The 25,841-nt window shown below is 38.0% G+C and overlaps 1 protein-coding gene across 4 annotated transcripts in view; it reads left to right on the forward strand.

Annotated features, from left to right (window-relative positions):
- stag2b (STAG2 cohesin complex component b) overlaps nucleotides 1-25,814 on the forward strand; it is a 28,137-nt gene extending 2,323 nt beyond the window's left edge. The window contains exons 2-34 of one of the 4 annotated variants that reach the window (XM_067385853.1): nucleotides 6,126-6,258; nucleotides 6,345-6,423; nucleotides 6,857-7,000; nucleotides 7,184-7,280; nucleotides 8,952-9,028; nucleotides 9,139-9,343; nucleotides 9,434-9,585; nucleotides 11,180-11,253; nucleotides 11,390-11,513; nucleotides 11,659-11,757; nucleotides 11,969-12,048; nucleotides 12,874-12,981; nucleotides 13,122-13,233; nucleotides 13,485-13,602; nucleotides 13,684-13,787; nucleotides 13,894-13,986; nucleotides 14,065-14,154; nucleotides 14,255-14,458; nucleotides 15,162-15,232; nucleotides 15,349-15,436; nucleotides 15,985-16,065; nucleotides 16,158-16,250; nucleotides 16,330-16,504; nucleotides 16,851-16,990; nucleotides 17,082-17,183; nucleotides 17,267-17,415; nucleotides 17,511-17,639; nucleotides 17,751-17,956; nucleotides 19,576-19,807; nucleotides 19,956-20,069; nucleotides 20,187-20,313; nucleotides 23,445-23,522; nucleotides 23,799-25,814. In XM_067385853.1, coding sequence (XP_067241954.1) covers nucleotides 6,215-6,258; nucleotides 6,345-6,423; nucleotides 6,857-7,000; nucleotides 7,184-7,280; nucleotides 8,952-9,028; nucleotides 9,139-9,343; nucleotides 9,434-9,585; nucleotides 11,180-11,253; nucleotides 11,390-11,513; nucleotides 11,659-11,757; nucleotides 11,969-12,048; nucleotides 12,874-12,981; nucleotides 13,122-13,233; nucleotides 13,485-13,602; nucleotides 13,684-13,787; nucleotides 13,894-13,986; nucleotides 14,065-14,154; nucleotides 14,255-14,458; nucleotides 15,162-15,232; nucleotides 15,349-15,436; nucleotides 15,985-16,065; nucleotides 16,158-16,250; nucleotides 16,330-16,504; nucleotides 16,851-16,990; nucleotides 17,082-17,183; nucleotides 17,267-17,415; nucleotides 17,511-17,639; nucleotides 17,751-17,956; nucleotides 19,576-19,807; nucleotides 19,956-20,069; nucleotides 20,187-20,313; nucleotides 23,445-23,522; nucleotides 23,799-23,822 — 3,813 coding nt within the window. In that variant the 5' untranslated portion in view covers nucleotides 6,126-6,214 and the 3' untranslated portion in view covers nucleotides 23,823-25,814. Of the gene's footprint in view, nucleotides 1-995; nucleotides 1,131-4,926; nucleotides 5,093-6,125; nucleotides 6,259-6,344; nucleotides 6,424-6,856; nucleotides 7,001-7,183; nucleotides 7,281-8,951; nucleotides 9,029-9,138; nucleotides 9,344-9,433; nucleotides 9,586-11,179; nucleotides 11,254-11,389; nucleotides 11,514-11,658; nucleotides 11,758-11,968; nucleotides 12,049-12,873; nucleotides 12,982-13,121; nucleotides 13,234-13,484; nucleotides 13,603-13,683; nucleotides 13,788-13,893; nucleotides 13,987-14,064; nucleotides 14,155-14,254; nucleotides 14,459-15,161; nucleotides 15,233-15,348; nucleotides 15,437-15,984; nucleotides 16,066-16,157; nucleotides 16,251-16,329; nucleotides 16,505-16,850; nucleotides 16,991-17,081; nucleotides 17,184-17,266; nucleotides 17,416-17,510; nucleotides 17,640-17,750; nucleotides 17,957-19,575; nucleotides 19,808-19,955; nucleotides 20,070-20,186; nucleotides 20,314-23,444 lie in introns of those variants that run through there. The other 3 variants (XM_067385836.1, XM_067385844.1, XM_067385828.1) reach the window with 3 other exon arrangements.
- Nucleotides 25,815-25,841: the final 27 nt, after the last annotated feature.

A 25,841-nucleotide genomic window follows, 5' to 3' on the forward strand; every position in this document is an offset into this window, starting at 1 on the left:
TTTTTCCTCATTGACCTCATATTGCGTACCATAGAGGGTTAAAGAATATTTACACCGCTGATCCGTCCACATATTGGTGTAGCGCACAGGAACCGGAAAGCATGGGATGAAATAATGGTGCAGTGTTAGTTTTGGGCTGTGCTGTCACTGTCATCCGTGTGTGTGTAAAAGTCACAATGGCTGTGGATGGAAACGTGATTTGGCGCCACTTTTCCTTCGAACGCATTGTTGATGATGATGCTATCGCTTTCGAATTCCCGCCTTCTCCCCGAACATTCTGAAAAAGAACATGGAGGTTTATTGCATATATGCTGCTTATTCTTACTTGCTGGGTATTACATAACTTATCTTACGTTCTCGGCACACGCTTTGCCCTTTATTTGGTTCAGAGAGGAATATCTTTTTGTGATGATGTGCTCGGTTATTTTAAGCTTGTTTTATTCGCACACATTGGAATAGTGAAAGCCACACCTCTTTATAATGCCGAAATCAAAGTGTTGCGGCCATATAATTACCTTATAATACTTGCTCTTTTGAATGTTACAAAACGGAGCATTTATTTAGGATATTAGTAGAACATATATTAAACAAACAAAAATGATCTGTTCGAAATAATGGGCAGTGTCTGAATGCGTCATTTTTACAGCGGTGAGCCGGGTTCCTTCTCTCTCTTCATGTTTACGTCCACAAATGTTACTGGCGAGCTCTGATTGGGTGCGGTAGAAAGGAGGGCGGACGTGTTATTTCCTTATATGGGTACAGAGGTAGACATGAAGCTCCGGCTCTCGGAGATGTTTCCTGGAAACGGTGGAATCTGTAGAGCCAATCAGCAAGCAGCGCGTTATGACAGACTCGTCGAGACACGCCTACTTGTTTTCATACTGAACCGCGGGCATCTTCAGCGCACAGCTCAGATCAGCCTGTATCACTCTCATGGATCTGTAGTTCTTGACACTTTTGGTTTTCTAGTACCTATTTTTCCTGGTTATTTTTCATTTAGTGTTATTCCACATATTATTTCAACAATGTTGCCTGAAGATATTGTTTCTATTGCAAAGGCCAAACCTGCTAAATCTTTTATGAGAATACTTTTGTGACAGCACAGATGCCATCTGCTCTTCACACAAGAGGTGTGTCTCTAAAGAAATACTTTTTTTTTTTTTTTTTGAATGAAATTCGGTTAGGGGGTAAACTTTCATGTTTTTTTTTTTGTTTTTTTGTCCTCTGAGCAAGGAGAAATGAGAGATGTAACTCATACTCCTAACTATATTTTGGGATATCTGCTACCAGATGTTAAAGTAAATTAAATAAATCATCATCTTTGACAACTTCATAAATATTATTAAAGGTTATTAATATTATATTCAGAATATTTGCAGCAAACAAAAAGTAATAGTATAGAGTGCAACAGTCGTGTTCTGGAAGTAAAAACTAAATTAATTTTCTCCATAAATTATTTAAAAACCTTTTTAAAGACAACCTTACTGTGATCTACAAGACTAAGCGATGGTATTTACTTAAGTTGAAGATGTCAGACTGAATTATTTCAACTTAGTTTAAAAAAATCATGTTTAACTTTGGAATTCGTGGTGAAAAACTACATTACCCATGATCCTGTAAAAGAAAATTCCACCGATTAGAATTAGAATTAAGACAAGCAAAACGCTCCTAAAGATCTAGGTAGCTCTGCCCACTCTCGTGAAGCACCGTAAATGACGTAATTGTAATTTTTAAAGGAAAGTATTAATGTCTTCATGCTATGCAATGGATAAGGTAGGCTAGCTGTTCATTTCAAACCTTAACCAAGGGTCTAAAAAAACCCTCCAAAGAAGTGATTTTTTTTACTGAACATAAGAACTACTTGTTTATTCCATGTACTTTTATTGTGGTGTTTTGCACAAGTAATAAGATCCTGGTTAATGAGTGATGATCTTCTAGCACTGTTTCAGCTGTGCGCTCCTATGACGCACAGTAAATCAAGACCTGTCAATCTGAGCACTCAAACGAAACCAAGCATGCTCTAGCTGTAAACAGTGTCCGATTGGTCTCTGCACATTGTCCCTACCCACCATACATGAGATACAGTTTCCATTGGTTGAACTTTCAAATGATGTTGGAAAACACTGCATCATGATTGCAATGCCATGATCAGATCCCGGAAGTCGGTTTTAGCCAAGCTGCATGTCATGTCAGCATGTCACTTTGTGATTTTTGCAGTAGGGTTATCAAAAGTACAGATTCGGCTGTTGAGCGGATTCGTAAACATCTGATTGGCCATTGTGTTCACACGCTCATCAGATATGTCTGTGATAGGCTACAATTATCAACGCTCAATTGTAACATGTTGTAAATAGACATCTTTGATGCTTTTCACATAGCGCTTGCACAGATACACATGGGAGCGTTTGAAAGCAGGCCTGCTTTCAAACACTCCCACTTTCAAAACACTTTCAAATTCAAACACTTCCTTCATTTTTGACAATCACAGACATATATGTTGAGTGTGTGAACACAAAGGCTAATCAGAGGTGTTTACGAATTCAGGAATTCACTCAACAGTGCTCAAAGCGTTTTTAAAATTTCAGTAACGACTTGGTACCGAAGTCAGTACTTTTGACAACAATACTATGCAGTGTTGTAAGTTGTTTGGGCTCATTCGAGAGACCACCTGTCCTAAATAAAGACATGCAATCTGCTGTGGTTTACTAATGTTTAGTGAAGTTACAAGCCAAAAGCATTGTGTATACTGTTTACACATGCGTCGTCTGTGCTTTTTCATACAAATGCTTGGTATAGTTTGCTCTTTAACTGGAACAATTATGCTTTTTGTATTCTGCTAGTTGAGACCTTTCATCCATACTTGACACACGTCTGTTATGTACTATATTTTACAGATCACATTTTCATGCAAAGCAGTTATTTTTTCATGCTATGAAAATAGAGCACTTCTAATATGTCAGCAATTTTAAAAGCACTTGTTAAGTGATGGTCATATTCCCTATATTCACTGTAAAGCTAAGCTTTAAAACATTTTGTGTTAGATAAGCAAGTGGTAAGTAACATGATAACTTGGTAGTGCCCCTGCTTCGGATTTAAGAGGTTAAGGTTAACTATTAAATTATTAATTTAAAAAAACAATCGATTATGGGAATTAATGTAAATTGACATTCCAATTCCGGAACCAGTGCCGCTGAAAAAGTGGAAGGGAACTGTTGCGCTCTATTTAATAGAACTCATATTAGTATTTCCTTCAGTTAGTGGTAAAACTTGTTGTCACTATTAGCTGGCCCTCGAGCATACCCTGAAGCACACAACCCACATCTTGAATTTTGGGAAAAATGCTTAATTCAATAATTCATACCTAGTCTGTAGTGAGAGAATTTGTACGCTTTTTTTTACATGCTTTGTCCATGAAGGAAAATGACTGTTCATTTTATGCTTTCTTTAAGTTTCAGTGTAAAGTTGTGTGTAGGACATCTCCTGCCCCAGCTTAACAAGCAAATATAAGTTGTATGTTGGGTTGATTGCCATGGAAGTTAATAAGGTGCAGTGGCTTTGAAACATCTCAACCCAAGGTGTGAGTTTAGGGCGTGACTGATTGTTTGAGCGGTGATGGATGAACAGGAGTGTACAGGAAATGCTCATTGTGCGCTGATGAATTTTGTTAATTGAAATGATCTCATGACTCTTTCTCTAATACCGTCTGTGTTTGACTAGCAATAGCAAATCTTGTTCTTGACTGTGATGTAAACTAAAGGCTGTCGGTTGGTTATTTACAAGTGTGCCATTCAGTATGTCCTGGCCCAACAGCCTGTTTCAGGAGGAAACAACCATTTCATGAAGACTTTTAAGGATAATTATGGTAGTCATTAATTGCTTATTACAGTGTGGTGTTGTGTACGTGAACAGGTGGTTTTGACTTCAAGCATGTTTCATTACAGAGCTGTGACATTGTCACATTGCTCTGATATCTCTCTCCTCTGCTGTAGAAGTTAAAGGGCTTGTCAAGGGTTTGTTTTATGTAAAGAATAACTGGTTTTAGCAATGTCAAATGTTGTTACAAACCAGTGCGACTTTATGTTGTGGAACAAAAAAGGCGTTTGAAGAGTGTTGGTAACCAACCAATTTTGGAGTCCATTGACTTCTATTGTATGGATAAAAACACTTTAAAGACATTTTGAAGAATGTCTTCTTTTATTTTCCACAGAATAAAGAGTCATACAGGTTTGTTGAAACAACATGGGAGAGTAAACGATGACAGATTTTTCATTTTTCACTGTAACATCATTGTCAGAAAAGGTTTTGTGTGTCATGTGCTGGTCTGAATCCCTCTTGTAGAAAATATGGTCTATATCTTTGTTTTTAGTGAAAGTGTGCTTTTAAAAATCATAAAGAAGATATGAAAATATGAAGATTTTATACTTAAGTTGTGAAATTGAAAAAAGATATATCATTAAAGGTAAAATATCTGCTTTACTATTACTATTGTTATTGTTATTATTTAAATGGTGCTATTTCTTTTTAAAGAGGAGCAGTGGCCTGCCCTGCTGCTTTCACTCAAGGTTTCTTCATGCTGACTGAAAGAGTCTGTCTGAGTGATCAGCTCAGGAGTCACATATGGTGCCATATTGCCCCCTTGTGGCTACAATATAACTGCATTTATTCTGCCTAGCTGCAGTGACAGACTGTTTGAAGTTGTAGACATTAAAACTGTAAGTGTTTTTGGAGCCATTTTAATTTTAGTAGTCCACATGTACTGTTGCACTGAACCATTATGACATAGTTTCTGGATAAAGATGAGCATGAATACTTAGAAGTGACAGCAAGGATTCACTATTATTATTCACTATTATGAAAACACAATGAGCTTCATTCAGGAAACACAAGCAGAACTCATTTTGTTTGTAAAGCCACTCTGATGTTAAATAGTCAGATTCATGAAAGTGGTCGTAATTTGTTAGTTGGTATGAATTTTTTACACCTGCTCCCTACCATGTGTAAATGTTGCATATAATATCTGAACGTTTTGTGTTCTTTTAGGCAAACTGATGACTGCATTTTGATAATACTACGAGTTTGTTTGCCCATTTAGGTAATCTTTAACTATTTAGGTTAAATGTACTTTACATGCTGTTTGTATTAGAGGGGCTTGAAGAAGCGGCTTCAACTCAAGCTCTGAAGAGTTGAACAATGCTCAATGCTCTGTGGGTAAAGCTCACACTTTTTTACTTCACTTTTTAACCAGTCATCCAATCACAGTGAATGAGGGGTGGGACAAATAGCTGATCGACCAAACGTAACATCCTACTTATATGCACATAACTGTATAACAGTGGAGAAGTTAATTTCGTTGCTGATAAAACAAACTATCTGTGAAATCAGGTACTAGTAACACATTACTTCCACAGATATTCTGTTTCATAGCAACCAAAGCATTTCAGCTGGGAAAAAAACGCTGCTCCTCCAAAGCGCTCCCAAGCGCCCCCAGCTGGGCATTTTCAGAAGACTGCCTGGCATTTTCACCTGGCAAAAAAACGCTTTGGTCAACCCCTAATTATATTTTGTTTGGCATATGGCCAATTAGTCTCTTTTGCATTTATACAATATACTGGAGACAAACAGGAGAACGAAGTCCAGAAAATTCAACAGTGTTCCTGGACACATAATTAATGTAGTTGTAACAAATGGCCGGGGTTTATGCTAATTATAAATGGGCGTGCAAGTACGGCCTATTTACAGATTATTGGAATTCATTAACATACATGCGTTTAACTATCAAATCTGATGTTTGTGAATCCGGAGGAGAGTTTTTTGGGAATGTCCATTTTTACATGCAAAAGAGTTTGTCAACACCGTACACACTATGACATTCAGTTTGCATTAATGTAGCAATGTGACTCATATGGTTGAAAAAACGAAAAAAACAAAAACGATAAATTGTCCACTGACGTGCATAAATATAGACCAACAATTAAAGAAATGAATTCAAAAACAGTCGATTTGTTGAGTTTTATAATATTGAGCAAGGATTCATAGATTACAGATGTAGGTGTGCTTGTTTTTAACCTCAACACATAAGGACAAAACGCCTTACTATTGTTTTTCTCCCATTTTGTGTGTTTTAGGTTTATGAGACAAAAGTACCTGCTGTTGCCCTGTGTGTATAAAGACAAAGCCCTTGACAAGTTGAAGTGGACCAGAAGATGTTAAAGAAATGATAGCCGCACCGGAATTACAAACAGAGTTTCATTACCCTCAGTGAGTACAGAAACACACGAGTAATGTATGCATGCGCTCACACATTCTCCCTCACTCTGATGACATTGATCTGTTTGTGTGAATAGGGACACTGACACCCGATTCTCATCAGACACTGATTTCGATGATCCTGATGGGAGGAATGTCTTCACTGGGAAGGGCAAGGTATATGTGCACTCTGACATTTTTGATTATCGAGAGTCTTTGCAAGATTTCACAAGGTTCCTTTAAATGGCCTTTTACCCCTTTTACACTGAAATGGTTCTGGAGCTAATAATTGGCCAGGGATCATGAACTTTTCCTAACTTAAGATTGTGACTTAAACTGAATGATGAGTTAACCATGTTTCGGCCAATAAACAAATTGCTTTATTTTTTACCTTAACTTAAATAATTGAATTAAGCATCTTTACAAGCACCAGCTGTTTGTTATATATCGGTCAGGTCATTTAAAAGGGTAAAATTCATCGCAAACAATTTGCGCATGATATTTGCAACTTAGGAAGTGTATTTGTTGTGGACGTCATCCAGACCTCCAGCCACTGTGAAGAGTTTGATCCAGTTCTTTACTGTTGACCTGTAATGTCACTCTGCTTCAGGCGAAGAAAGGAAAGAAGGGCCCTGGAGAGAAGGGGAAAGGAGCGGGGAAAGGAGCTGGACGCATGAACGGTCACCACCAGGAAAACGGCATGGAAAATGTCATGCTTTTTGAAGTGGTCAGGCTGGGGAAGAGTGCCATGCAGGTCAGTGAGCATATTACCGGATTTTACACTGCCCTCTGTCACGCTCTGGCATTCACATCTTAAATTCCCTCATGTGGGTTTGTGGCTTCTGGAGTGTTGGCAGGAGAATATGCAGACAGATGTACCACTGTGTAGTCGAGCAGATTTTGACCTTTGCAATATTTCTGCTCTCCTGTTTTGCAGTCGGTCGTTGATGACTGGATCGAGTCCTATAAACATGACAGAGACGTCGCACTTCTAGACTTGATCAATTTTTTCATCCAGTGCTCTGGCTGCAAAGGTTTGAATGTCATTCCTCATGTGATCTGGTTTGAGCTCAGAGATGGTAAATGTTGTGTGACAGACAGAATCATGATAGTTACAGGGATAGTTCACCCAAAATGAAGATTCTGTTTTCATTTACTCAACCTCATTTTATTCCGACCTTTATTACTTTTTTCTTGGAACAGAAAAAAGAAGAATGTTCACTGTGCTCTCTTCCATATAATGAAAGTGAATGGGCACAGGAGTTATAAAAGGCTTAGTTCACCCAAAAATGAAAATTGTCATTAATTATTCACACTCATGTCATTCCACACCTGTAAGACCTTCGTTCAGCTTCGGAACACAAATTAAGATATTTTTGATGAAATCCGAGAGGCATATGTCCAGAAAGGTACTAAAGACATTGTTAAAACAGTCGACTTGACTACAGTGGTTCAACCTTAATGTTATAAAGCGACGAGAATACTTTTTGTGCACAAAAATAACGTCTTTATTCAACATTATCTTCTCTTCTTTGTCATTGTCATACATTGTTTATGTCCAGCACTCCAAGGTTCTTCGTCAGAACACAGACAGCTTTGGCCAATACTGAGCCAGCATTCTCACATAAACATGGAAGCCTTCACTGTGCTTACTGCGTCACCTGCATAAGGATAATGACAGGGAAGAGAAGAGATTGTTGAATAAAGATATTTGGGTTTTTGCGCACAAAGTATTCTCGTCACTTCCTAAAATTAAGGTTGAACCACTGCAGTCACCTCGACTGTTTTAACAATGTCTTTAGTACCTTTCTGGACATTGAAAGAGCCGATTAAATTGCTGTCTCTGGAGTTATATACCTCTCAGATTTCATCAAAAATATCTTAATTTGTGTTGTGAAGATGGAACAAAGGTCTTACGGGTGTGGAACCACATGAGGGTGAGAAATTATTGACACAATTTTCATTTTTGGGTGAACAAACCCTTTAAACTCCAAAGTGGACATAAACCATCACAAAAATAGTGTTATATTCCAAACTATCTTGAACCATATGGTGGTTTTGTGTTGAGAAGAGGTCATTAAGACCTTGGTCATTAAAAACCTGAAATTTTGATTGACAGTTATAGGCAGTTTATATAAAGGACAATATCTATAACAATAACTACAACTATTAAGTTTTAATAATCATTCTAGTACTATGAGAATAAGGAAGTCCACACCACAACTATATTAGAACAATTTTTTGATGAACAATAAAGACTGACAGCCTATTGGAATCATTTAAAGCAGCAGACAACAAAATTGCAGCATGCACTTGGAGTGAATGTGAATATAATTAGCATTATGGTTATTTTTATAGTTGCCATTCTTGGTGGGAACAGCCTTAAGTTTCATTAAATGGAAAACAAGAATGGACATTCTGCTAAATATAAAAAAAGTGAATAATGAATTTTACTTTTAGCGATGATCTTTTATAATTGATCTTTTAATTATGTCAGTTTCATTGTTTTGTCTCAAGACACACATTTCATCTAAGGCACATTTAAAATGTCCTAATTGAAATAAGGCCTAATCCTGGCTTAATATAAGCCCAGTCTGTAAAACCAGGCTTTTAAGTCCTGACCGGAGCTAAGTTTAAACTTAAGATCATATCAATTTTGTTTCATAATGTAATTACTTTTTCAAAAATACCAAACATTTCTGCAGGTGTTGTCACTGGTGAGATGTTCCGCAACATGCAAAACTCTGAGATCATCAGGAAGATGACAGAAGAGTTTGATGAGGTAATCTTTACTCTCCAACTCTAAACATGACTCTCCTCACCCACTACATACTGAACTTTTATGAATTATTTTGTGCCCACACTAAGCAGTGAGAGTTGATGTTCTTGCAGGACAGCGGCGATTACCCGCTCACAATGGCCGGGCCGCAGTGGAAGAAGTTCAAGTCTAGTTTCTGTGAGTTTATCGGCGTGTTAGTGCGGCAATGTCAGTACAGCATCATCTATGATGAATACATGATGGACACGGTCATCTCACTGCTCACCGGCCTCTCAGACTCTCAAGTCCGCGCCTTCAGACACACCAGCACACTGGCAGGTCAGTATCTCTGCTACTCTATAAATCAGAATTTTTTTTGTTTTGATTGGTCCAAATAAGTATCAAGATGCTATGTTGTTTTTCCCAAAGCTATGAAGCTGATGACAGCCCTCGTGAATGTAGCACTGAACCTCAGCATCAACATGGACAACACTCAGCGGCAATATGAAGCAGAAAGGAACAAGATGATCGGCAAGAGGGCCAATGACAGACTAGAGCTTCTGCTTCAGAAACGCAAGGAGGTGAGTGTCCTCTGGACCCAGGATGGAGATTTTGCACGCTTCTAAATAAATTGGGCATGTTGTCATCATCTTAGAGCAACCAGAAAAGCTGAAAGTGAAAGGGGCAGAGTGAATAAATGAGGCTTTCAGAGGCACAGAGATTTCTTCACTCTTCCCTGTGGAGACTCACTTCCCTTTGCGTGAGGCTGCCAGGTCACTGCAGTGTTTGCTGCTTTCCTTCCCAACACCTACGCCTCTGTTGGCCAACAGCCACAAAAACACACGACCAACCAAACATTGAGCACATTTCATCTGTACTCTTTCCCTCCACTTTAAAGCTGCGTAAACACGGATAAAGTAATTTAAAAAGGATCTGATTCTAATGAGAACTCTGTGTTATTGTGGGTTGTCAGGTTACCCACAGTGCTCTCGCTCTGTCAGCACCCGTGGGGTTAGAACTCGCCTGAATGGTCATGAGTATGAAAACTGTATTTAACTGGTGCTGTAAATGAACAGGGTTATGTAATAACACACCCTGCTGTTATGCCATCTGCGTTTGTGAGTTTGAGGTTTTATTGATGTCTTGATAGTATTGAGTTAAACCACGTGGACACTCATAACATGAGTTGTAGTTTAGAGGGATATTCTGGGTTAAGCTCTGTTGACAGCATCTGTGGCATGCTCTTGATTTAGATATGTTCAGAAGAACACTTAAAGGTGAAGTCATTAAAGCGCAAGCATATGTCAATCACCTCATAGCTTGTAATTTTTTGTATGAATCAAAATTGATTTCTGTAGTAACAGATAGCAGTGGTTCTCAGCCTTTTTGACTGCTTTTTTTCCTAAACTTTTTTTCATTTTTAATTTACTTTTTTTTTTAACTAATGACTGGATAAGGGCTTTTTTTTCTGCCCAATATCTTTCAGAGAATGGCATGACTAGAAAAAAAAACTTTATAAAAATGTCTAGAAATGACACTTTTAAAAGTGGTCTACCTCATATATCCAGGTTTTTCAAGACTGCTGGTTCTTAAATTTTGAATTAAAATATGAAGTTCACTTTTAGTTGTTTTGTCTTATTTATAAATAATTTAATTCCATATTGAGGCCATGGGCATATATAATAAGCATGGGAAATACTTAATGAATCACATATTGCGGAGCCCATAACCCTGAAAAGAGAGAGAGATGTGAAGTTAATCCAAATCAGATAAAAAAAAAAAAGAAAAGCAAGAGGGAGTCAAGAGAAAGCGCAGTGATTTTAATAGAAGCTCATATATATATGGCACGATTATGACAAAACATAATTGTTGATTATTCCCATGTAATTGCAGTTTATTAATAACGATGATCACAATTTACATTGAATGATTGTTTGAAGCAACCGCACGCCATTATTTATTTATATATATATATATATATATATATATATATAATATATACACATACACACACACACACACACACACACACACACACACACACACACACACACACACATACATACATACATACATACATACATACATACATACATACACACACATTTGACTAGTAATGCATGTTACTGTCATGCCCTGACTGATTGAATAATTCACTTTTTTTTTTCTTTACAGTTACAAGAAAATCAAGATGAAATTGAAAACATGATGAATGCCATTTTCAAGGGTGTCTTTGTTCACCGATATCGGTATGCACACTCATAAGCGTTGATTTTCTACCAGCACATACTGTCATCATCAATTACCACTCTAGTGATTACTCAATAATACTCTGTGTTCCCGTGGGTGTCTGTGGGCTTAAGTGCTTATGTTATTCCTCCTCAGTGATGCAATAGCAGAGATCCGGGCAATCTGCATAGAGGAGATCGGCGTGTGGATGAAAATGTACAGTGATGCATTTCTTAATGACAGCTATCTTAAGTATGTGGGCTGGACCATGCACGACAAGGTGAGAATTCAACCATTTTTCTTTTTTTATTCTTTAATCCCTAAATATAGTGTCAGATGGAGTTAGTCACGACACATATCTGGAATTTGAACAAAATTGTTACTCTCTTCCCCTCTCTCTCTCTCTCTCTCTCTCTCTCTCTCAGCAAGGTGAGGTGCGTCTGAAGTGTCTCACAGCTCTGCAGGGGCTGTACTATAACCGCGAGCTCAACGCCAAACTGGAGCTCTTCACCAGCCGCTTCAAGGTGAGACAACCATCTGGGGAAGCTTCATCCAAGTCCATCCAAAATAGAGCAAGCACAGAAATGAGTCATCAAAAATACTCCCCTGTGAAATTAAGAGTTTAATTAAATGATTTTTATGTATCTTTTCAATATTTTAAAATAAAATGATGTGCTTTTTCACTGTTGAGTGTTTGAAGTCAGTATGACGGGGTTTTCTGTCTGTCTCCATCAGGACCGCATTGTATCTATGACGCTGGACAAGGAGTATGACGTTGCAGTGCAAGCAATAAAACTGCTCACGCTGGTGTTACAGTACGTGTAAAACCCTGGTTATACTTTCTACTATAGCACAGTTTCTTTTGTTATGAGTTGATTTCTATTAGGGTTTGTGGTTTAGTGTTACAAAATATTGTCAATACATCTTTGTTTTTTGAAAGGAATGACAAAGTCACAGTAAAGACATTTATAATGTTACAAAAGATTTGTATTTTAAAGAAGTGCTGTTCTTTTGAACTTTTTGTTCATCAATGAGTCCTGAAAAAAATGTTAGCACAACTGTTTTCAACACTAATTAAAAAGGAAATGTTTCTTGAGCAGTAAATTAGCAAATTAGTATGATTTCTGAAGGATCATGTGGCACTAAAGACTGGAGTAATGATGCTGAAAATTCAGCTTTGCCATCATAGGAATAAATTACGTTTTAAAATTTACAAATTAATTTATTAAAATATATCAAATTAGAAAAGTTATTTTAAATTGTAACAATAATTCACAGTATTACTTTTTTTTAATCAAATAAATGCAGCCTTGGTTAGCATATGAGACTTCTTTCAAAAACGTTTTTTTTTTTTTTTTTTTTTAATAAAATCTTTCCAACCCCAGACTTTTTGATTGGTGGTGTAGTATAATTAACAAACAAATGACACTTATGACCTAGTTCTTTTAATGAATTGCTCAAAATACTCATGAACCCGTGAGTTATCGGCTCGATTCAGTCAAATTATTCACTGAATAAACTCACTGAATCTGAGTTATTGAATCAACACTTGACTGATCTCCTGAAATACTATAGGCAGAACTATCTGTGAGAATCAGTATGACAGGATGTTCATATGCTATTGTTGTTTGGTATTGCAGTAGCAGTGATGAGGTTCTGACTGCAGAAGACTGTGAGAGTGTGTACCACCTAGTGTATTCAGCCCACCGCCCCGTCGCTGTGGCAGCAGGAGAGTTCCTCTTTAAAAAGTGAGTTTTACTCATGGTTCTTATCTACACGAAGCTTCTATAAACCCAGTCTTTGACCTGCTGAAACAAAACTATATCTAGAGAGATAAATGAATAGACGTGGTAATTAAGCAGTTTTACATTTTCATCTTTGTTTGCAGACTGTTCAGTCATCGAGACCCTGAAGATGACAGCATGCCCAAGAGACGAGGCAGACAGAGCGTGAACGCCAACCTCATCAAAACCGCTGTCTTTTTCTTCCTGGAGAGTGAGGTGAGGTAACATCAACAACATGATAGCAAATGATGTGACATTAAATCAAGACAGTTCAGTATGCATGTTAAAAGGTGCAAATTCTGTGCGAATAAAGTCACCAAACAGAATTGCAAAAACTAGTTTCTCAAACACGTCCCATCTATACATGTTGAGTTTGTTTTCTTCCATTCTAGACCGCTTAAGTGAAATACAATTCAGTAATGAAGCATGATAGTCTATTTTATGAGTCTAATGTTTTTTATCCTCAGCTTCACGAGCATGCAGCCTACCTAGTGGACAGTATGTGGGACTGTGCAGCAGAGATCCTGAAGGACTGGGATTGCATGATCAGCCTGCTGCTGGATGAGCCACTGCCTGGAGAGGAAGGTCTGACTCGGTGACACACCACCTGAAATTTACTTGCTCCAAAGGGAGTAAGAGAATAATTACCTTTTGTGTGTTTTCCAGCTCTGACGGACAGACAGGAGACGGCTCTTATAGAGATCATGCTGTGCACCATCCGTCAGGCTGCCGAGTGCCATCCTCCTGTGGGCAGAGGCACGGGCAAGAGGGTAAGACCTGATGCCACACGCATCGACCAGCCCTTGATGACCGATCCATGCTTTCACACGTTACCTGTTACACGCTGTTCTCAATTCTCACTTGATCTGCTTTCAGGTTCTGACAGCGAAGGAGAAGAAGACTCAGCTTGATGACCGGACGAGAATGACGGAGCTCTTCGCTATAGCACTGCCAGCTTTACTTGCAAAGGTTAAAGTCCATTAAAAGTCAAAGTGAAATGTTATTTAAAGAGCGCTGAAACTGATATATACATTTTCTTTCATACAGTACTCTGTAGATGCAGAGAAAGTGACAAATCTGCTGCAGCTGCCCCAGTTTTTTGATTTGGAGATCTACACCACAGGGCGTTTGGAAAAGGTCTGAACCACATGTTGTCTAAACAGAATAAATGCACAATGATTGTTGACAATAAACTGATTGTGTAGCATGGAATGAAAGACGTTATTTCCCCTCGCAGCACCTGGATTCATTGTTAAGACAAATCAGAGAGATTGTGGAGAAGCACACAGACACAGATGTGCTTGAGGCTTGCTCCAAAACCTACCACTCCCTGTGCAACGAGGAGTTCACCATCTTTAACCGGGTGGATATTGCCCGTAGCCAGCTCTTAGATGAGCAAGTGGACAAGTTCAATAAGCTTCTGGAGGACTTCCTGCAGGAGGTGAGGACAGTGGGCGGCTCAGGGTGGAGATTCAGGAGCACTTAGATGTTTTTCTGTGTTTGCATAGGAACAAAAGTTTGGAAAGAGTATTGTATTTGTGCTCTGCTTGTGTTGTCTGTTTTTCTGGAGGCCTCTTTGGGGATGGTCTGGCCTTCATTTCCAATGTAACAAGTTCATTAGTGAAGTGCACTAGTTTATTAAGATTTTTCCCCCCATAATTGTTAATATTTTTTAGCAGTCATGCTCTGGTCCGTAGTATGTGTTGCATCTCAAAATGTCTGAGTAATAGTTAGTAAAATCTAATATAATTGGTCAATTTTACTCACCAGTGGTAGAGTTGGAGGCTAAGAATACTTTTAGCACAGATATATTTACACTGCGTGTAAATGCATGTGTATAATATGTTAAAATATTTCAAATTCAATTTATAACAACATTCACAACTAGATGTTTTTTTTATCACAAGACTGTATCTTTTGTGAGCACTGAGCAGCCCTAAGAAATGCATCTGATCAGGGTTTCGTGCATGTGATGTAAAATAGCCTTCTGGGCTTCCATAAGACAGAGCATTGAACTAGTCTGACTAGTCAGTTATGAAAAAATAATTTTACACATCCTTAGTACTCAGTCCAAACTATTTTCCTCTGAGCTCAGAAGCTCAGAAAGTTGTTGTCTTCTCATTAGCAGCTTGTTTCCTTCACAGGGTGAAGACCCAGATGAAGACGATGCTTACCAAGTTCTGTCCACACTGAAGAGGATCACAGCTTTCCACAAGTAAGGCTTTCCTGTATCGTCATATAGTGTTTGTCTTTAACAGATGATCACTTTATGGGCAAAGGCTGTCATTTATTTACTTTTCTAAACCCCTTTCATCCCTATGTATGTTTTAGTGCTCATGATCTCTCGAAATGGGACCTCTTCACCAGCAACTACAAGTTATTGAACACTGGTATTGAAAATGGAGACATGCCTGAGCAGGTACGTTTTAATGTCGGGTGTATGTTAAAGTAGTGCCTGACTGGGCTAGACTTAACACTTTTTTTGTAATTGCCACTATAACTTTTATATTACTTACAAATTGTAGTCAGTTACTGATTCCAAATTACATGACAAAAGTTGTAGTTAGTAATCTAGATTACTCATTTTGATTACTTTTTAGATTACTTTTAACCTAAATTGTTTATCACATTGATTTGAATAAGGATAATCTTGCACCATATTGATATAAAAATACAAAGAGAAAGAAAATATATTCCATTCTTATTTATTAACATGAAGTGCATTAAATATTTTAATTATGTCAGGGGTTCCCCTGGAACAAAGACGTAGAATCAATGAATTCTTAATAATTAAGTGTGATGTTATTTCTTATGTAAAACTTTATCTCACAATTACCTCTTTTTGCTTATTTATTTGTTTTTTAAATAAATAAATGCATCCCCATAGAAATAACACCTTGAATTCAGTTGAAACTTTGCTTTTGCTTCATGATTGTTTGGTAACGTTACTGTCTCTGGACTTCTCAGATTGTCATTCACGCACTGCAGTGCACACATTACGTCATTCTCTGGAGCTTAGCCAAGGTCTCTGAGGGTACTTCTAAAAAGGTAGCTCCCATTCATATGATTTGTATGCATTCATACTTCTCGCTTGTTTACTGTTGTTTGTTGGATGTCAACAATACATTTGGTCTCTGTAGGAGGACATGTTGACTCTGAGGAAGCAGATGAGGGCGTTTTGTCTAATGTGCCAGCGTTACCTAACCAGCGTCAACACTGCCGTCAAAGAGCAGGTCCATATCAAAGGTCACAAGAAGTCATTATCCCTCATGCCACAACCAGATTGTACCTTGACTGTATGTTCTCCCTCAGGCCTTCACCATCCTCTGTGACCTGCTGCTGATCTTTAGCCATCAGATCATCTCAGGGGGGAGGGAAGCTCTTGAGCCCCTAGTATACACATCTGAGGCGTCCCTGCAGTCCGAGCTTCTCAATTTCATCCTGGACCACGTCTTCATTGACCAGGATGAAGACAGCAACAGCACAGGTCCATCACTGCTAATAGCGTAACGACTTTAACAGGCTTTGCTGAATGGATTTAGCGCCCCTGGCTGTTTAATGTTGAATTCTAACACTAAGACAACACAAAGGAAATTGGCTTTAGGAGCGTTTAATTGATTTAGAGATTAGAGACTCTAGCAACACTTAATCCTGCTGTGCACTGAGCTTTAGCTGAAGTAGACTGACTAGTTTAAAAGGAGAGTTGTTTGGAAAAATCAACTGGAGTCAGGTTTCAAAGTGACCACTAGAGGGCAGCAGTTTTCCTTGTTGTTCAAGCTGCTCATAGTCACATTTATGAGCATCATTTAAAGTCTGTCTTTATTTTCTATCAGATGGACAGCAGGATGATGAAGCTGGAAAAATTGAAGCTTTGCACAAGAGGCGGAATCTGTTGGCTGCATACTGCAAACTCATTATCTACAATGTAGTTGAGATGAACACTGGTGCAGATATTTTTAAGCAATACATGAGGGTGAGTTTTTTTCATTGTTAAATATGCATTTTTAGTTCAATAATTTCCTTTAATGTTCACTAAAACACAGTTTTTTCTGTTTCCTGTCTAGTATTACAATGACTATGGTGATATCATCAAGGAAACTATGAGCAAGACAAGACAGATTGACAAAATCCAATGTGCAAAGACTCTCATTCTGAGTTTACAGCAGGTCAGTGGAAATGTTTTGTATCTTCCATCAAACCGGGTTTTGTTTTGCCGGTTGTTCACATTTTTTCCTTCTGCTTTGTGCAGCTCTTCAACGAGATGCTGTCAGATCTGGGACCCAGCTTTGACCGTTCATCCTCATCTTTCTGCGGCATTAAAGAGCTCGCTCGGCGCTTCTCATTGACTTTTGGTCTAGATCAGCTCAAGACTAGAGAGGCGATCGCCATGTTACACAAGTAAGATTCCATTCTGTTTCTCTTGGGTGAAAAAAAAAAACTTTGTGAGGAGTTACATCACATGTTTACACCCCATGTTGCCTTTTTGTCTAAAGGGACGGCATTGAGTTTGCCTTCAAAGAGCCCAATCCTCAGGGTGAGGGACATCCTCCCCTCAACCTGGCTTTTCTCGACATTCTCAGCGAGTTCTCATCCAAACTCATGCGTCAGGACAAGCGGACTGTGTAAGGAACCGTTTATTGACCTCAGCATATGAGAAGCTGCGTAATGGGACTTGGTGGAGCATTCATTAGCTGTTGAATCTAATGTTGGTCCTCTTTTTCTTTTTCCCAAAGCCACATGTATTTGGAGCGCTTCATGACATTTCAGATGGCCCTGCAGAGAGAAGACTGCTGGCTGCCGCTCATCTCTTACAGAAACTCACTGCAGGCGGGGGGTGATGATGACACGATGTCTGTGGTCAGTGGCATCAGTAGCAGAGGCTCCTCTGTCAGGAGTAAAAAAGCTAAGCCTGCCACCGGCAAGAGGAAATTACCAGAAGGTAAAACTGTGTGAATTCAGGAATTCAGACAAATAATATTATTTAATGTGTAAGGGATAATGTACATCCAGCCGGTTATCGCAGAATAAACAACAACAGGTCTTGCATCAGCCTGAATGTGTTTATTCCGCGATAACAACCCGCTGGATGTACATTACCCCGCTTATAACACAGCCACTTGCCACATAAGTAAATAATTAGACATAAAATATTGATCTTGAGTCAAAATATTTTATTAGCTCTTTAAATGCAGCGCTTCCGCAGAGAAAGCAATTGCAAGCTAGTGGCAAGTAAGGGATAGGGTACAGTCATACCATTTATTACATGATATTTCACCACATAAATAATTATGGGGATAAGAGATTTTTAAAAACATACCCGTTTATCTTATTACAGTGTACAAAACAATCGTCGCAAAATGGCAGCAGTTGCGTTTGTATGAAACAAGAGAGCCGAGTATGTAATACCAGATGACATAATTAAAGGGTTAGTTCACCCAAAAATTAAAATAATGTCATTAATTACTCACCCTCGTGTCATTCCACACCTGTAAGACCTTAGTTAATCTTCAGAACACAAATTAAGATATTTTAGTTGAAATCTGATGGCTCCGTGAGGCCTGTATATCACTTGTTTAGTGATGGCCGATTTCAAAACACTGCTTCAGGAAGCTTCGGAGCATTATGATTCTTCTGTGTCGAATCATGATTCAGATCACGTGTCAAACTGCCAACGGCTGAAATCACGTGACTTTGGCACTCCGATCAGCAGATTCGATACACTGATTCATTTATGATCCGATGCTTCCTGAAGCAGTGTTTTGAAATCGGCCATCACTATATAAGTCGTTATTTTTTTTTTTTTTTTGGCGCTCAAATTATTCTCGTCGTTTTATAATATTAATATTGAAACACTGTACTCACATGAATTTCACATGGTCTTACAGGTGTGGAACGGCATGAGGGTGAATAATAAATGACAGAATTTTCATTTTTAGGTTAACTAACCCTTTAAATGATTGTAAACTAAATATTGATTTGAGTTTTAATATTTTATTAGCTCACTAAACGCAAAACTTCCAAAAGGAAAAACAGTTCCTAGCAAGCGTCAAGCACAGACTTCAGTGACAGTTACCCGGAAGTGCCTGTGTTATCAGTTTTTACCGGTTGTTATCGGGGGATAACATACCGCTGGATGGCCAATCAGAATGAAGTATTCCACAGAGACTTAATAACATGCATTGACGGATCATGCACTATAACACCATCGACATTTTTAAGAAAGTAAATGTCAGTTTTAATTTATGGTGACTGTCCAATTTATGGTCTGCATGGATTGAAAACTAACTCTATGAAAATGTCAGACTTCTGGTGATGTATGCAGGACTTCTTCAACAATTGAGTCCACTTTAACCCATCCCTGCAAGCTCATTTTCATTTCCCTCCTTTTTTTGAGAGGAGTACACATCTCAACATCCAATCAACAACTAATGAACAATAACAAGTCCCCGCCCTAAATAATCCATTACACACTGATTTATGTAACAATGCAGAAGAAAACACCTTTCGCTACTTTAGTTTCATCACAACTTTTATGATTGTCCTGCTGTCTGTGCGCAGAGGAGAGCAGCAGCAGCAGCAGTGAGGTGTGGATGAGCCGTGAGCAGAGCATGCAGACGCCCGTCATGATGCCATCACCTCACCTCACCTCCACCGTCATGAGAGAACCCAAACGCCTGCGTCCTGAGGACAGTTACATGGGGGTGTACACCATGACCCCTGATCAGCAGCAGCAACACACACACCCTCAGACCCCTCAGCCACAGCACCACCAAACACCCATGGACTACAAGTAAGAGCACTGATACTAAAGCATAAGGAGTTTTTCATGTCTGTAGATGTCATGACACTCTCATTACAGCTAATTTCAGCCATGCATGTGTGCTGCTTCGCATCTTAGATTGGGAATGAAGGGATGTAGTGATGATACTGTTTTACAGCACACAAGTCACCTGGATGTTAGCACAGAGACAGCAGCAAGAGGAGGTGGCAAGACAGCAGCAAGAGAGAGCTATGAACTACGCCAAATTAAGGAGCAACCTTCAGCATGCCATGTAAGGAAATCCCTCTCAAAGTAACTTTACATACAAGTCCAGCTGTTGGATGCCATTTAAATACACTCACAAAAAAAAAAAAAAAACATGGTGTCATTGGTTTGCAAATGCTTGCAGTCGTCGAGGAACGGGCCTGATGGAGGATGATGAAGAACCCATTGTGGAAGATGTGATGATGTCATCAGAAGGCCGGATTGAGGATCTCAATGAAGGCATGGACTTTGACACCATGGATATTGATCTGGTAATAAGCTTACGCTAATTATTACATAATGTTTGGGGTCAATAAGAAGTCAAAGCAGTAATATTATTAAACATTATTACTCTTTAAAATTGGGCTGCACTGTATATCGTTTCAGGATCGATATCGCAATGTGTAGTTTTGTCACGGTACCAAAATTCCAGTAGTCTGTACTGATACCATGAAAATTTTACGGTTCCCGGTACCAATTTCGGTACCACAACAAAATCTGTTGGAAGTATTTTACTATTTTATATAGCCTATTTTAAAAACATTACATATGATATGGAATGTGTTTGTGTGTGTGTATATATAGGCTACCTCAATTAAATAAATTTTGAAATATACAAAAAAATAAATAAATGCACAAACATCCATTTTGTACTGTTGAAAAAACCAGCATATGTTGGTAAAGTAGGTTTTGAAGTTGGTATGCTGGTTTGAGCTGGTCCTGGTCCTAAACTGGTCCTGCTGGTCCTAAGGTGGTCCTGGACCAGCATAAACCAACTCAAACCAGCATACCAGCTAGAAAAATTACCTTACCAGCATATGCTGTTTTTTGTTTTTTTTTCAACAGACATGCGTGTTTATTTTAGCTATTCCGTCAGAGAAACAACACACAGCCTGTAAAACTATGAAATAAATATCGGTAAATAATAGTAACCTAAATAATAAGAAAGTTAAGTTATTTTATCATTTTTTTATTTCCAAACAAAGATGCAACATACAGCCAAAGTCCAGTTATTCTTTGATATAGTCTACCGCTCTGCGGTTTGAGAGGGATGTGGGACACAAGCAGGAAAGAGACAATTTCTCTTTAATAATATCTTCGCTTTCTCCTGATGTTACAAGCAACTGACACTTGTTGTAAAAGGTCTGAAGAGCGAGTTTTATCTTCAGACATTCAGGCTATGTTTGATTTAGCGCTGCCAGAGAAAACGAAACTAAATATCAACAGCGTTTGTGAAACACGCTAACGTATACAAATAAACTTGACGCGCCTTGTAAAGTCTAATAACAAGCACAAACTGTGTTAAATAGAAATTGACGGGCAAGCAAAAAGGTTTCTGACCTACATTTTTTTTTCTACTTTACCACAGTAAAGAATGCGAATATAATAGGCCTAAATGCGAATGAAAGAAACGTTATGAGTGAAGATATGGGGAAAAAAACAGATTCCAGTGGAATAACTAATGGAATATTGTGAAATTCTCTGATAATCGGGTGACCAGATCGCGTTTCGCAAAACATGGACACGCGTACCTCTCTTTAATCGGCATGAACCAATATTTCCATGGCTGCGATTTCACATTTAATTGCTAACCTATTATTTCTTTTGTAAACAAAGCTTTGTGCTTCACTCATGTCGTATTCAAGTAAATTCTGTCACAGCCCTATCAGTGGGTACCAAATATACCCGGATTCTCGGTCAGAAATGCTGGTATCGTCACATTTTCAAAATTTCAGTACTGAAGTACCGGTACTTTTAACAACACTAGCAATGTGTGCATCCACAATAGTCACATTGCAGGATGTGTGATGTCAAGTATAGGGATCGTAGACCATTTGTGATCTGTACGGGTCAGCTGCGGCCTGGTTCAGAACGTATGTGATTCGTGGATTAATTGCAAAGTTTAACCATCATAGAGTGTAAGTTTATCACTTGCATGTTTTTAAGTTATGTCAGTTTAAACATCAAGTGCAAGAAGACTGTAACTCGTGCACTGACAGACAGCACGTGAGCACCAAATTCAGTTCTATTTTTTTCTTTCTTTTTTCCTTTTTTTTTTTTTTTTACTGTAAACAAAGTCTGTTATGTGAGAATAAAACGGATGCGTTCATTATATTGGTTTTCATATCACAATATGCAGAAAAACAAAATAAAGCACAATTTTAGGGCTGCATTGTGCAATTTAAATGTAATTTAAAAATAACTGTTGGTTTAATTTAATATAACTGTCATATTGTAATATATTTAAAGATGTAATTTTTTCCTGTGATATCAAAGCTGAATTTTTAGCAGCCATTATTGCAGTCTTCAGTGTCACATGATCCTTCAGAAATCACAGGGTTTCTGCGGATCTTAAGTGTCTTAATTCACCCTTTTGCAAGGCCTTAAATCAGAGCAGAAAATCTTAAATCCATAAAGTGACATTAAATGTTGCATGTGCTGCTCAGTATTTTATTTTCCCAGACAAATATTGAACATTCTAAAATCAGAATACATTTACTTTAGAGTTTTTGCTTAAAACAAGAATAAATATCAATGTGAGTGTCAATGAGGTGTAAAAACTAGTTTTTCCTTTGATTTAAGTGGATTTTTTTAACTCTGCCCTTATCATTCAGTTTATTCTTTCCATTCAGTTTTCTTTACTTGGTCTTAAAAAGGTCTTCAAAAAGAAACTCTGAATCATTCTAATATGCTGATTTGGTGCTCAAGAAACAGTTCTTATTATCAAAAACTGTCTACAACAGTTGTGCTGCTTAAAGGTGCTAAAGAGGATCTTTTCGTTAACTGAGAATCCAAAGACTGTTATTGAGTTTTTGAAATGAGCACATGCGTAAGAATTTCAGGCGCCTCCCAAAACTCGTGCACGAGTATTGGAACACGAGTGTTTACCACCGGCATTCGCTGTATCGTGTTAGTGGATTCATTAAGTCGGACTCACCGCAGGTAACTCATAATCTGCAGTTGTTACTCCTGTCTCCGGACAAAAACATTGCATGCGGCGCCTGTGGAGTGTGGAAAGTTACTGGAGCGTGCAGCCGCGCTCGTCTCTCACAAGGAATGTCATGGCAGTGATTGTCAAGCCAGTGGGCCAATCGTTTATGCGATGATCGCGTAATAGATTGGCTGATGTTTTTAAGGCCCTACCTCGTGCACAGATGATGTATATTAATATTATTCCTTTCAGTGCACCTAATAAATAGTCTTTTATCAGTTAGTAAAGACAGTTTCAAGTAATATTGCAAAAATGTATAAAACAAAACATCCTCTTTAGCACCTTTTAAGGTGTGTGTATATGTGTATGTAATATATATAATTAACTATTAATGTCATAATTTCTAACTAAATAAATCCCACTTGTTTTTGCACATCTTATCCTCATTGTCTGCTCTTTCGTATCTTGCAGCCCCCATCGAAGAATCGACGAGAGCGATCGGAACTGAAGCCCGACTTTTTCGACCCTGCCTCCATCATGGATGAGTCTGTAAGAAGCACTCATTTCCTGGGTTATGATGCTTTTCAGCGGTAATGGGGGACTCGTTCACTCCGACACTAAGGACGTGAAAGAGAGATCACCACTAGATGGCACTAGCAGGAGTGATTTCAGATAGTTTGAATTGCCCTTGTGCAAAAAGACAGAGAGGGGGAGAGCATCTCACTATTATAAATACTAATCAGACCCATCTGGACTGGTGATTGAATGAAACGTTTGTTTGGTAACTCTAAACACTGAACTGAATTTGAACATTTTCTCTTGTAGGTCCTGGGAGTGCCCATGTTTTAAGATTATAATTGGAGGAGTGTGAAGAGAAGAGACATTTTGTGTGAATTCACATTAATTCTCTAAAGAGAATTAAATTCAATGGAGTGATTGGCATCCAAATCAGCTTGTACCATTGACACTTACTAAAACAGAAAGGATTAAGGAGCAATTCAAAGTCTTTGCAATCATTGTGTGGGCTTTCCCTGATCACGTGAAACCGTGACAGTAGATACTGAACGCCATGGAATCTCGGACTGTCCTTAGCCATACATGAGTATATGAGAGATATAAATATATATATATATATATATAAATATATAAATATATATATAAAAATATTTCACAGTTGAACGTCATCATGTTTAAAGAAACATATGTGAGATCTCTTAGAGTTGTGGTATTTCTTGAAGCCAGGGGTGAATGCATCTTTTTTAACTTAAAGACAACTTTGTTATGTATAGCCCTTTTGTAATAGTGAGTAATCTGGTGTAAAGTAGTAATTTATAAGCAGGTTTTTGCTCATCATAGTGAGTATTGATATATTTTATTCTTCTTATCTAATATGTGAAATGGAGAAAAACCTCCAGGTCTTTTTATCTAGAATTTAGTTTCCTTTTATTCCACCCTCAGAAATCATGACATAACACGAAACGCTGATTTACGTCCTTTGGTGCATTTGTGAAGTTTGGGGCAATTTCAGTGACATGATCAGTGATTGGTGTATGTTAAATACCTCAACCATTCAGTGGCCCTGTTGCTCTCTTTGCACCGACAAAACTGTTTTTTATGTGCCAACCGCTCTAGTAAATCAGGCACTTAGAATCCCAGTCAGACTGTGCAGATGCGCAGAAAGAAATGTAATTCTTCCGCAGAGTCACAAGGCTTATCCAAAGATCAGATCCGCTCGCGCATCCCTCTAAAATCTAAGATCAAGCTAAGAAGAGGAAATCTCTCCAGTAGTGCCATTGTGTTGTCTCTAATAAAACAGAACTTAGTGTAGTATGTCTGGTGGAGATTTTCTAATCTCTCCCTGATTAGAGCTATGTAGACATCTACATTTAAATAAAATTATATATAAATATATAAATTGGTGCTGATTTTATAATTGTGCTTTTTTCTTATTTTTAAAACTCCAACTTAGAGTTAAAAGGTTTTGAAATGTATAAGAACATGTCTAAACATGAAAGTGTGTAGCCATGCAGCAAGTCAAGTTTTGAGATGTTTTTATTTTTTTCCTTCTTTTTGTGTGTGTGTGTTTGTTTGTTTTTTGTTTGTTTTTTTCAGTCTTAAGGGTTTTTTTTTTTTTTCTTTTTAGGTTTCACCTTTTTTATAATTGTAAATTAGTTTGGTTGCAATTCATGGACAGAACTATTTTATTCAGCTCCAAGTTTGTTTTTCCCAATATGAAATATTCAAAGTGTAACATAATAACATCCTATGAGATCCTAAATGTTACAGCATTGCATTCGGCAGCTCTACAAAGCTTAACTAATACATGAATACGTGAACTTACAATGCAGACATGTGCATTTTGTCTGGGGTACACTTTTTAACCATTCCATGCCTTGGCCTTAAAAACGTCCTTGTTTTAAAAAGGAAAAGAAGGTGGTTGTCAAACATAAATCTTCCATGTTGAAACTTTTATGTGAGGTACATTGGATTCCTTTCGTATCAGAAAAGGATCAGTGCATTTCTGAAACGGCATGAGTGTAATTATTTAAAAGAAGGTGTGCAGACAGATTTTGAATTTATGAAAGTAAATGCCCTTCGGCTTAAACTGTCTTCTGTTCCTCACCACTACATTCATTGAACTGCTGAATAGATTGTGTAAATATACATGCATTTAAACGTAAAGCTTAATTTTCTAGTGCTTTTTTCTGTTAACATTTAAGACATATTATTATCACTTTTCCCTGTTCAGAGATATAAACTCATACATAACCGTTTCCCTGTCCTCTGTTATCCACTGTAATGTTTCTGATTTGTATCTGTCTGGAGACAGTAAGTTTTTGAATAAAAGTAAACAAATCTTTCTCGTGT

This window comes from Chanodichthys erythropterus, chromosome 1 (assembly GCF_024489055.1).
Source record: "Chanodichthys erythropterus isolate Z2021 chromosome 1, ASM2448905v1, whole genome shotgun sequence".
Lineage (NCBI taxonomy): Eukaryota > Metazoa > Chordata > Actinopteri > Cypriniformes > Xenocyprididae > Chanodichthys > Chanodichthys erythropterus.